Raw genomic sequence first — 12,789 nt, 5'->3', positions numbered from 1 at the left:
CTCTCTCCTACTTGCTGACACTTTGGCATTTTCTTTTAGCAACTCCATGCTGAAGCAGAGGTCTGTAATTTAACTTTGTACGTTAGAAGTTCCCCAGTCTGCTCAGTCACTCCTTGCAGTTGGTAGCTAGTATTGTTGACCTCCTATTGCTCTGTGCACAGTGGCAAAGGTCTTTCCAACTCCTGACCTCTGGTCATCAGGAATGTCATCAGTAGTTTGTAGTTTGGACGTTTTAAGTAAGAGGTGAACTTGTGAAATCTAAACCCTTCAGGGTGTTTTTAAGTGATCACTCAACTGTTTCATTGCCTTAGCTTGTGCCTTTTATGATGTCTGTAATTGTAAAATTTGTGGTGTTCATCAGATGCAGTTATTTTGAAAAATATGAAACATTTGTCTGTTTGAAGTGAGAAGTCTGAGGACCCAATTATATATTATTTTTATATATACATATGAGACATTTGTGAGAATTGTAAGCACTTTTAAGCCTTATGTTCTTAGAAACTAAGTTTGTAGATCACACTCCTGATATACGCCCATTTTAAATCCTGAAACAGTTATAATTGATTATTTTTAATTTATATTAAATAGGCTTTTTTACATTATTGCATATCAATGTGTTTTACAACTTTATCTTCAACTACTTGTGCTCAACTGCAAATTTATGTCTCTGTAGTTTCCTCCTGTAGTTAATTGGATTGCCCTTATGATTTCAATTTTTTTATATATACGTCTTTTATCTGTAAAAATGTTTTAACTACTAATGGGATAAGTAAAAAAGTTAAAGTGTACTATTTGTTTCAGACAATACTGAGCGGCCCTTGTCCCCTGCATATTGCTCTCCATCCTATGCATGTCTGTTTTCCTCCTGTCTTTTTTCCAAAAATAGAGAGTTGAGGGTGCACCAGCAAAGTAGTGGGGAAGCAGTGAGATCACTTTCCTGCTACCAGATTGAACAGGAGAGTTAGCACATGCGCTGGTAGGAAGCCTGGTGCCAAAGAGGAGCCCCTTCTCTGCAGCTAGGGCCAGCTGCTGCCACCCCAACAGCTGTGTGTCCTGCAGGCCTGGCATAGCTGTGCCTTCTGCTCTGCTTCCCTGCCAGCCCTCAATACTGATGGGAAGGACTGAGAGAGTCCCCAAGGGAAAGGGACTGCAGGGTTGGCTCTGATGTGTTGGGTGCTGTTTGATTGTACTGCCAGAGAGATGTGTGGTGTGGAGAGTTGGTATATTGTAAATGAAAGCAAGAAGCATGTTTAGAAATTGTCTCTGGTGACAAGTTATGCTATCACACAGCAGATATATTTTCTCCCATCTTTCCTCCCATTTTCTTTTTTTCTTCTTTTGCATTGTGTTTGATACTGTTCAGGATTGCTACAAAACTGCAGCTTGTTCTGTATGTTAGCACTGCCTTCCAAGCTGCCCTGAAACCCAGTGTCAGTTCTTGCAAAGTCTGTCTTTACAGTATTTTGTGCAAGTGTCTGCTCTCTACAAGAGGCCTTGCAGTACAAACATCGCTGTGTAACACAACAATGTTGATAAGCTAGGAGAAATGACTTTTTTTTCTATCAATCAATCTTGCATAATAACATAACATCTGTTCTTAAATGCCTAACATTTGTTCTTAAAACCTATAACTAGTAATATATTCTTATAACTCTCTTTAACTGGGATGTTGTCTTTGACCTTTTATGCACAGGAGTCAAACAAAAAACAAACCAAAATAAACAAAAAAAAACATTTTAAACTTTAGAGTTTGAATTATGTCCCATCAAATGAACTTCTATGTTTATGATCTGCCAATAAACTCTTTGAAATGGCAGCTTATAATGGAATCACTAACAGAGATACACTTTTCAGAGTAATAGTTTTATCAGGCACTTCACCCTGCCTGTTTTTCAGTTTACTTTAATTTCAAGTAGGCCAAAAAAGAAGTTTTAAGCATATGGTCAGTTTGAGCTTCTTTTTTTTTTTTTTTTTTTTTTTTCCTTTTTTCCTTTTTTCTTTTTTTTTTTTAAAGAATGAATTTTGTCACATTTATTTCTTTTCTGAATATAAATTGATACTTGACTGAGAATCAGCTGCCTGCCAAGATATATCTGCATAAATTTAATATCTTTCCTTGTAAATAAAAATCATACTTGAAAATGTAAGATAAAACATAGTATAAATATATTGGTAATAACGTGTGTGTGTCATTATGGTATCAATACAGTCTTGGGAAGGGAATGAGCAAAGGAAGATTAATTTGGGAATTATAATCAGGCAGGTTTTTTTCCTTATAATACAGTAAACATAGGTTCAAGTGAAACTTTTTTTCAGCTCATGAATGTATGTGTATAAATGTATATATTTTTTAATTGACATTATTTCAAATGTTTGTAAGTACTGTAGGTTGGGTACCCTCAATTTTCTTATCTATGAATCTGTTATAAAATACTGTTGTCTACTTATCCAGCTATTCACCAGATCAGTGATGTTCTTTTTTCTTTTTTCTTCCTCTAATTCAGCCATGTAACTTTATTACAGTAAGACAAACACAGGTATTACCCAAATGAGGACTGTCACAAACTGCTTTAAAGATTGATGTCCTTTCTGTATGCTGCAGCACTTGGAGGTGGCAGGTCAGGGCACTGCACTAGAATACTCTGCAACACTTTGTACGATACAACAGTGGAATAAAAGCCAAAAACTGATTATTTAATTTATTATTAATTGTGATTAACATTATTGTTGAAATTATGTTTATATATGATAATTTATGGATCATAATATGGTCTTTTTCACTCTGAAAAATTGTGTATTGAGCCACCTTTGAATTTCTGATAGAGAAGTTGTGATAGAAAATGAAAATGTACCACATAAAATACTTCTAGTATTAACTAGTGTTAACTGCATAACAGCCATTAAAAAATTCTACATTTATTCCAGCTCTTTTTTTTTTTTTTCTATTCAACATGCAAATATTTGATTTATGCAGGCCTTCAGCCTGTACTCAGACTCCCAAGAGTTTATGTAATTTAAACCAATGTTCAGGTAAAGAAGATGCATCTGCTATATTAACTGAAAATGATTCTCATCTTTTCACTTTTTTTGCTATTCTGGTAGTTACTTCTGATAGTAGTTTATTGCAGGCACTGATTTCTGAACACTTTAACTTAGCAGCTGTTAATTTTGCTATCATATTTTCTAGTACTACTTTACCCTTGTCTCCTCCTCTCTCTGCACCAGAAGCTTGAAGGAGAACAAAACACATCACAGATTTTTAAAGTTCAGAACATGGTGTGTTTGAATTGCATCAACCCAAAGAAAAGGAACGTACATACAGTTAGTCAATTCTAAGGTAGTTTCCAATGCAGCATCACTAAATAAAAGTCTCTGGTTCAGCTCTGGAATGTGAGAAACTATTTTTGGTTTGTTTTACCCCTCATTGTTACAAATTAATCAACTGCTCTTTAAAGTCTAGAACTCATTAACTTTATACGTTTTACTGTTCCCATGACTGAAACAAATGTAAAATATCCAAGTTTACTTTAGTTACTCACCTTGATCCCATTTCTGTCTGTTCTTAACAGCTATCCTCTCTTATAAACAGGTGAGAAAAAGTACTTACTTGAGGGTTAAGATATTTCAGAAAGTTTACATGTGGTATAAGTCTGGACTTCAGCTTTCAGTATAAATCAGTAATTTCAGCCAAGCTTATATATGTTGTAGGTAGGTGAAAAATCGAATGTTTTCTATACGTTTGGGCACTGTGAAACCTAGTATTCACCATGTTGGGTAGATTATTTGAATTTCCATTCAGTGGGACTCCTCAGTCTTACTTGTATGCATTCTAAGGATCAGAGTGTGATTTGGTCACACAGATTCACAGATGCAGATCTGAATTTGAGAGAGAGAAGCATTTTTATTGAACAGGCATTGAAACAGCACTTAATAGCTTGTTAGTACACTGAGATCTGGATCACTTGAGAAATTGTTTTGAAATAAACATTCTGCTTTAGTTTTTTTGTTGTATTAATAAGCAGCTGGATGAGACACTGAGCAATTCAGAGCTAGCAGTAGGTGTCAGAAAAAGTTAACGTATGGCAGTAGCCCATACAAACATGGGGAACAGAAATTTGAGAGTTGTCTCCAGGAAGAAGGAATGAAAATATTGAGTGTCTCAAAACAGTAGCCCAAAAAAAAGAAAAAAAGAAAGAAAAAAGAAAAGGATATGTATTTTAAAATGAGTTTAAAATGAGTTATTTACTTTTAGAATGATTCAAAAAAAAAAAAAAAAAGTGATGATAAATTATGTACTTGGAACACAGTGTTGTGTGATCCAGATAGGACTCTATGAAGTTAGTGGGTGATGTTGGCAGGAAGCAGAATTCAGTTATCAGAATAGCCTTTGCCCTTGTAAAATATGCCTGTCAAGTTTATGAAAGCGTATGTGTGGCATTCCTCAAAGGCAAAGCAAGTCACTGTTTCTCATGTAGCCCAGAGTTGCATACAGGATTAAGTGTAGGTTGCCCTCAAAATGATGCAGCCGTCTCTACTGCCCAAAAGAATACATTACTGGGAAAGTTCAACACAGACCCATAAAATACAGAGTTGTGCCACAACTGCCAAATGCTTGACTGCAGAACCTATAGCTAAAATTCCTAGTTATCTCTTGGTATCCCCCAACAAGTTACGTTTAATTGTAGGAAATTGTATTATTTGCATTGTAGTAATTGTAGTAAATGCATTATATTATTGCAGCACATGGGCTACAGTAGCCCTCATTGACATAAGAAAAAGGGAAAGTGAAAAATACACAGCAGTGCTTTGTGATTTAACTGTAAAGTTTTTATTAAATATTGACTTCAGAATTACAATTAATGATTGAAAGGTGATTCGATCTGTTTCCTTATCTGTGGAAAAGCAATATTCAGATGCAGCATACTAAAATACTGTATGTTCTATATTGTGTAGAATAGTTGAGTCTACAGCCTTTCCCTAACAGATTGAGAGTTGTAATGAAAAGGAAAACTAAAATGAAAAAATACTGAGTGAACAGCAGGTCCCATTTGAGGTGATTACAAAGGATGTTTCTTTATTCTGTCTTTTCTTGTGCAACCTGAAAACAGTAGCAGGGGGTTACGAGCAGAGTTCATCACAGAGTTGTCAATCACTGTCATTTAACATTTTGCAATGGAAGATGTCTTTATTCAAGGACAGCTGGGCAAATCAGAGAAACAGATTTGCAGTTAGTAGTCTGTCCAGCCTACACTAAGCAAACAGGGACAGGGCAGAAATACTGGCCTCTCACATAAAAATATAATGGACTCTGCTGACCTCAGTGCCCTCCATTCAGCTTCATTCTCAGTTGTATAAAAGCTTCACTACCCATTCTCAATTTCCTTTAATTACCTACATGATGCAGATAAGAAAATGAACCTCACTTACTTACAGTCAGTGATCACAAACAGGAAATTAAGTAGGCAAGTTGTTTAAAATAAGGGGAGTGTTTTGGAGGTAAATAAAATGTGTGCTGGGGAAGAATTAGTGAAAACGCATTTTTGGGAGCACCAGTTGGTCTGGAGTGACTCGGCTGATCCTTTTTCTTTCTGCTACTTTAAACTGCAAAGGAAAACTAAGTAAAAAATCTCCTTGGCAAATATTCTTTAAAATATCTTTGAAGGAGAAGCAAGTTAAATAAAAAGAGTGAAGCAAACATGCAACATTCTATGGGGCTTAAAAAGATTGTGACCTTAGGTTCAGAGAATAAATGACCACAGTTTTCACAAGAGATCTAGCAGAGGCATCTAGGATTAAGCAGCAGTTCTCTTTAGACTGTCTTCACTTTTAATCTGCAGTCGAGATAAATTAATGACATTCTGATTTCCTTTTCAAATCTATCTTTCCTTTTACATTTACATCACAGTTTAGCTATAGTTTCACTGTGTAGTTAAAATATATAGAAAATCTGTACTGCCCATTTTTTGAGAGGAGGGCACAAAGCAGCTATATAACTTCTTTTTCTTAGAAACTCTAAAAAACCTCTGTTAGGACTTGAATGAGTGGATACAGTACTTTGCAGTTCTGTTAGGTAGTTCCATTAGGTGTTGAAAAATGACAGTTTCTCTTTACTTCATTCTGCATTGGCTACCTTTGTGGATGTTTAATGAAAAAATGGATGTTCAGGAAGTCTGATTAGAGGTTGAATCTGTAGCTTAAAAGGAATATAAAACCTTGAATAATTTAACAGTCTCTTTTCTAAACCTACAGTTCAGAAGACATTACCGTTCAAGATACCCAAAACACTTTTATTTTGTGATAAAATAAATATATTCATATAAATTACAAATGGAAAAAATACCTCATATTATAAAAGTCTTACTTTACTTGCAAATTTTATATTTTAGAAAGATCATTCTCATTCCAGAAAAGAATATGTATGCATACATACAAGAGGATTTTGTGGAGAACATTGCCACTTGTGTCTGGATTATGTACATAGTACTCATGGACTCTGCTGACCAAATTATAGATCTGAGGATGCTTCTGTTGAGAGTTCTTACTTGCAGAGACAGTGCATCTCCCTGTCAATAGCAGACTGAACTACCACTCTGACTACACAGACAGACTTTTTCCCCTCTGCCCCAAGGATGCTGCCAGTGATAACGACAAAGATTATTGTACAGCTCCTTTTTGCAACAGTGAGGAAGTTCTTAGCTCACATTTTGATGTGAATGGTAGCACAGAAGATAATTTTCAGCACCTACTTAACGATTTTGCTGTTTTCTGTGATTACCAAGCAGCTGCTGCTTAGAAATTGATTCCCAAAATAATGAAAATACATTTTAAAATCAATTTGAAATACAACCCAGAGCTGTTTCAAGCAAACAGTGTTTTGATTACAAAAAGAGAAGTAGGAACTGTGAAAAATGAAAATGTCAGTTGTTAACTTCTTTATAGCTAACTTTACTCTGTTTTTGTGTGCTAACTAGGGTAGGATATCTGGAGAAGGTCATCTCTAATACTGAATCCATCCAGTGAATGTATTTACTTCATTATTTTATTTTCTTATTCTCTAGCAGAAAAATCAACGTAGAAAAGTTTTGAAAGCCTATAATTGGGTGAATATTTTTGAAAAATTCACTAGCTGTCGTTTTCCACAAACACCTGATTCTGATAAGTAGGCTACGTAAATATTAAAATATTGCTATTTTAGCAACTAAATCTAATTACAGTAAATTAAATACATATACTTTTTATGTCTCAGAAAAAAAAAATAATTATTCTGAAGGTAATTACAATGCTTAAATGTATTTTTTATTTTTTTTTCAGAATGCTGATGAGTACACAGATCTACCTGTGAGACACAATGAAGACCAAATGAACAGTGAGCTGGCAAAACATCTTCCAATTGAAGTCAATCCTCATTCATTTGACAGCTCACACACAAAAACACACCTCCTGCTGCAAGCCCACTTCAGTCATGCCATGTTGCCTTGTCCAGATTATGCAACTGATACAAAGACAGTGCTGGACCAAGCAATTAGAATATGTCAGGTATAGTAATGCATTTCAGTATTTAAGTCCTGTTGTGTTTTTACTGTTATTATATTGTAATTTTGAATTTTTTATTTTGACTATTGAAAAATCTGAGGATTTCTTGCAATGTCTTGTGAGAAAACTGGCATGATGCCACTATGTTTAGGAGGAACTATAAGCCAACAGAGATGTTCTCTTTACAAAACAGAAGTAAATGAGGTTCTAGTAAAAAAAAAAAAAAAAAAAAAAAGAGCCTGCACTGACTGAAGGGATCTGTTGTCATCTCCTTTCATATGCTTCAGTCACTGTACTGTGGAATGCTACATAAAGTCATTCCTGCGCAGATGTATTCCCTACAAATTGTGTGCTGACCCCCAGGAACTATGTCCCATGGGTACCTTCCTTTTTATAGGACCCTAAAGCATTCTAGTCACTGCCAAGCATAAATAAAACATGTTTTGAAATGTAATTTGGGACAAGATACCGGGTTTTTCTATAGCTTGTGAAGAAATATATCTTCTGTTTCCCAATAATCACAGAATCAAAGAGCATTCTTTTAAACAAAGATTTTAAAAACAATCTGTAGGCTTGTGACTTTTACAGTTGTGCAGAAATCTCATCCCACAGAACTAAACTGGCCATGGGGAGTACTGGTGGCAAGCAGTCACATGTATAGATGCATGCCTCAAAAGAATTTTAAAGCAGCAATTTAGGTTTGCAATAGATTACTACAGTATTTGAAATACACCATTAATTACAGTGGGAAGAAAGCTGAGCTCTAGGTGATGCAGAGGACAGGTTGGCCCTTTGCTTCTGCAAGAGAAGAGTAATAGTATTTATTTTCTTTAGCAGAGCTGAACCTGGACTCACTCACAGATTCTCAAAGATCAGGCAATCTTCAACAAAGTTTTTTTTATCTTGCTCAGTTCCATATTTGTAAAATGGAGATAGTAATTCTTTCCTCCTGCCATTTTTGTTTGCCCATATTTTAATATCCTCAGTGACCTACATGTCATCTACAAGAATGATGTTCCGATCTTATTTGAAGATTTTATTTCAGAAACTGTAATCACTCAGAAAAACAACCTAGGGCATTCAGAAGTTCCTTTAAATTGAAGTAAAATTCAGAATATTATTCCATACAGTATTTTGGCAACTCAGGCCTTTTGTTAACTGATAAATAATGTTACGTATACAGTTGTCTTTAAAAAAAAAAAAAAGAAAGAAAAAAAGAAAGTTCCTGCTTTCAAAGAACAAGAAAAACATGCAAGCACGTTAGTATTTTGAAGTTGGTGCATGGTTTAAATCTCTTGGGAGAATATTTGTTCCATCTTATTAGTCATGCTTTCCAAATGGAGGTTAAAGTTCCCAGAATCTAAGCAATAGACAGGGTTACACTTTCAATACTGGTTGTTACCTTTTTCCTTAGCACTGACCTGCTGATGAACTCTAGGTCAACAGAGGTGGAAAAAAAGATGTTAGTTGTGAGAAAAGGAACTGAACCATGGAGGGCTCCACTGATAAACACATCCAGTGGATGACATTCTATGGGCACGTGAACACGTGCTCATACACCTCAAAGAGTAAAATTCAGCTGTGAAGCAGAATTGGGTTTTGAAATGTGTTGAATTTCTGTTTATTTACATACAAAATACTTTAGGTGTTAAGGTTGTATAGCTAACCTTCCAATGGTGACCTGAACATAAACTGTTGTTTTTGTTGGTGGATATGTGAGCAAAATGCAGACTTCCTGTGTCAGCTCTGCATTTCTGTTCCAGAAAAATAAGGTCTTTCCAAGAGCTTTTGCAAGTGGCTGTTTTCTCAGTACATGCAGAGGCAGCCATTCCAGGTTCCCCGCAGAGCACATTTGCCAATTTCTGTCAGTATACATAAGCAAATCTCTTTCCAACACAGGTAACAAAATTCTCCACTCTCCTGTGCTGTCTTCACCTAAATCAGCCTTCTCTCCCCTGCTGCCTTTCACATTTCACCCACTGCCTGACTCTACTGATGTCCTCTGGGCCTCTTTGCCACTAACTTCAGGCTGAGTAGAGTTAATAGTCAGAAAACAATGATAATAGCATGAGCCAAGAGTAGCTGATGGATTTTGTAAAATCACCAACTAGAACTGGTGAAATCCAGTGAAGCTATTCAGTCTGCAGTAGTTGCTCAGAACAAATGTCAGAATTATTGGAATTCAAAATATTTGTTGTGTACTGTCTTTCATAATTTACCACTCTTCTCCTCAGCATATATACATAAAGCTCTGAAACAAGATCATTGTAATTACAAAACAAAACAAAACAAAAAAGAATTATCCATACTGTAAATAAATAACAAACTTTTATGATTTTAAAATGCCCTGTGTAGGAATCCCATCCATATTCCTTTTCCTCCAGGGAAAGGGCTCTTGAACAGGGTTGCTTAAACATTGTATGTATATAATATCTACATATATCAATTACATGTGTACATATATGTATGTGTGTATATGTATATATACATATATGTATAATAGATATATATATAATATATTGCAATTCTTGACCATTTTTGTTGGTTACAGTAAAATTCATAAGAATCTAACAGTGATCAGCTGCTTTAGTGCAATCAAGCTCTGTTACACTTCCAACTACATTTGTTATGCAAAGATAAAGTTCGTGTTATTGAAGTCTCTTTTTGTGAAGGCAACAGGAAACACCGACAGGTTTGGTTTTTTTTATGTGACATTGATAAGATTCCATTCTCTTCTAATAAGAAATGTAGAAAACCACTGTTAAATTACTTTTGCTGAGATTTCTGTTATATTTTTATATTAGAATTCTGTTGATCTATACTCATAATTAAGCATAGAAGTCATGAGCTATGAAGTCACGTCTAAGGTCAAAAAGAGCACATTGCTGTGATGACACAGCATTAACAGAATTTGAGGAGCCGTGGGATTGACCCAATAGAAGAATGTAATTCTTGCCATAGAAAATTGAAGAAATACGTTCTGTTACAGTTTTCCTGTAGTTTGAATTTGTTTTGTTTAGAAAAAAAAGTTTGTTATAGCAAGATAAATTTTGATATGTATTTACACAGGATGAAATACAGAATTCTTTCCCTTTTACTGCAGAAATATAAGGAATAGCAATATGCAGTCTTCTGGAAGGTGAATGCTGCCCTACTTCCACACCCAACTTTTTAATGAACCTGAAAAGCTTGAGTGAAAAGCTAAAGAGTTTGTTAATCACTGATGTGTTGCCATTGATAAAATATAGAAGGTTCCCATGACTCAAAAAAATCTGCCAGTACTTCCTGTGAGACCTTGGGCAAGTCACTTAATTTCTGTTTTTCCTGGCTACCTTTAATAGAATTACAGTAAGCAGTGTATTTTCTTTAATCTTAGCACACTGTCTGTATTATGTTTATTGAGAAAAGATAGAGATATCAGTAGTATAGTGCTCAGCACTTCAGCTGTTGCTTAAATTCAAACATTTGTCCACTTGTGGAAGATCATGAAAAAGAATAAAAAATCTCATGAAATGATCTGTTTAATATTTTTATATAATAAAATTACTACTGTAAAGACAGTACCCCATCTTTTTTTCCTAGTCTCTGATTTAGAATTATGTGAAATAGACTAAATCTAATCCCTTTTTTACTTCTTTTGTCAAGCCTTTTGTGACTGTGTATTCAGCGATCAGTTCTTATTCTGCTGTTCTATTGCCTATATTTGCATTAATTGAAATAGATAATGAGGTAGTAATACTACCAGTTTCAGATTCAGCAAGAAATATTATGAAATAAATGTGACAGTTGCTGGCTTTGCATTGGGATTGGCCACAAGCCTCCACTTGTAGTATAATCGTTGATAAAATATTTTAGTATTGCCAGAAGGAGGACTGCCATGGAGCCCAGACTTAACCTTTAAGAAGTGTTTACCTATGGATGTGTTAAATGCGTCTCTGTAGGGTATCTGTGCACTGAGAGAAGATGGACAGGAAGGCAGATTCTGCACTGCACAATGAAGTGCAGTTTGTATGGGAAACATGCATATCCCCAAAACGAGGCCCAAATAGCTCTACTGTGGATGGATGGCTTTTCCAGGCTTGTTACACCTCTGGAGAATCTCATTTTGATATGAAATAAAAAGCTCTTCAAATCAGGCTCTGCATTTCCTTATTGACTGGACAACGATATGTGTAGCATCCCTTTACTCGTTCTACAATAGGTAAATTAAATAAGTTCTTTATGGTCATTTTAATTTGAAGGTTTTGATGCAACTCTGAGTATCATCTTTCTTGTTCATGTTTAGAGCTTTTGAACATTGCACAGCTATTCAGTCTTAAGAGCTAGCTTCTGGATTACGAGTTCTTTTACTCAGAGAGTGGTGAGGCACTGGCACAGGCTGCCGAGGGAAGCTGTCATATCCCATCAGTAGAGGTGTTCAAGGCCAGATTGGATGCAGCCTGATCTAGGGGTTGGCATCCCTGTCAACAGCAGGGGTTTGGAACTGTGTGATTTTTGAAGCCGTTTCCAACCCATGCCATTCTATGATTCTTTGATACTACAATTCTGTGGGTAAAATATTTAAGCTAGTAAATTGCAGGCAGTTCTTTGCTGATGGGAGCTGTGTCCAGAGTTCTCAGGCAGAAGTTGGTTTCTGCCCATGCAGGCATAGCTGCAAACAGCAGAGGTGCCTGAGCTGTAGTTCCCAGGCTTTGCAAATGTCACTCCACACTGGGCTTCCCATTCTCCCCAGATGTCCTCAGTTCCTAACATCCACTAAAACTGATGGCTTGGGGAGCCATGCCCCTTGGGTCATTTGTTTTCCTGCCTGTGAAGAAATGGAGAAGATCCTAAGTACACTTCAAGCTCTTGTGTTATCTCCTGTTATTGTGGGCATATCAGTGTCTAGCTGAAAGGTAAAAATTACAGAAGTGACACGTTTTTTGGTTGCATATGTGAGATTTGTCCAGAAGCAGATAAATCTGCTCAGAGGGCAGATTTATCATCATGAGAAAGATGCTGTATATTTTTCATAGGCTTGGCAGACTTGTGCAAGCTATGGAACAAACATGCAATTGTTTTGTTTAATAAATGCATTTCAAACTATAAGTAAGTGGGCATCTTAATTCAGCGGAGGAAAGAAAGTTAAATCAACTCCATCATGGAGAAGAGTATTCAGAAACAAGTGAATAGCAGAGGCCAATGTCTCTTTAGCTCCTACACACATTCTTTGTATACACGTCGTATTCCAGTGATTGTATCATATCTGCAGTTTTA

General features: G+C 35.7%; 1 protein-coding gene across 3 annotated transcripts in view; it reads left to right on the top strand.

Moving 5' to 3' along the window:
* The window catches only part of ASCC3 (activating signal cointegrator 1 complex subunit 3), a 259,113-nt gene that overhangs the window by 230,262 nt on the left and 16,062 nt on the right, over positions 1 to 12,789 (top strand). For all 3 annotated transcript variants that reach the window (XM_048935766.1, XM_048935767.1, XM_048935768.1), the window contains one exon: positions 7,312 to 7,536. In XM_048935766.1, coding sequence (XP_048791723.1) covers positions 7,312 to 7,536 — 225 coding nt within the window. The remainder of the gene's footprint in view (positions 1 to 7,311; positions 7,537 to 12,789) is intronic.

The sequence above is a fragment of the Lagopus muta genome, chromosome 2, assembly GCF_023343835.1.
Source record: "Lagopus muta isolate bLagMut1 chromosome 2, bLagMut1 primary, whole genome shotgun sequence".
In the NCBI taxonomy this organism is placed as follows: domain Eukaryota; kingdom Metazoa; phylum Chordata; class Aves; order Galliformes; family Phasianidae; genus Lagopus; species Lagopus muta.
Note: the sequence above shows the minus strand (reverse complement) of the source record. Positions and strands in the feature narration are given on the sequence as shown.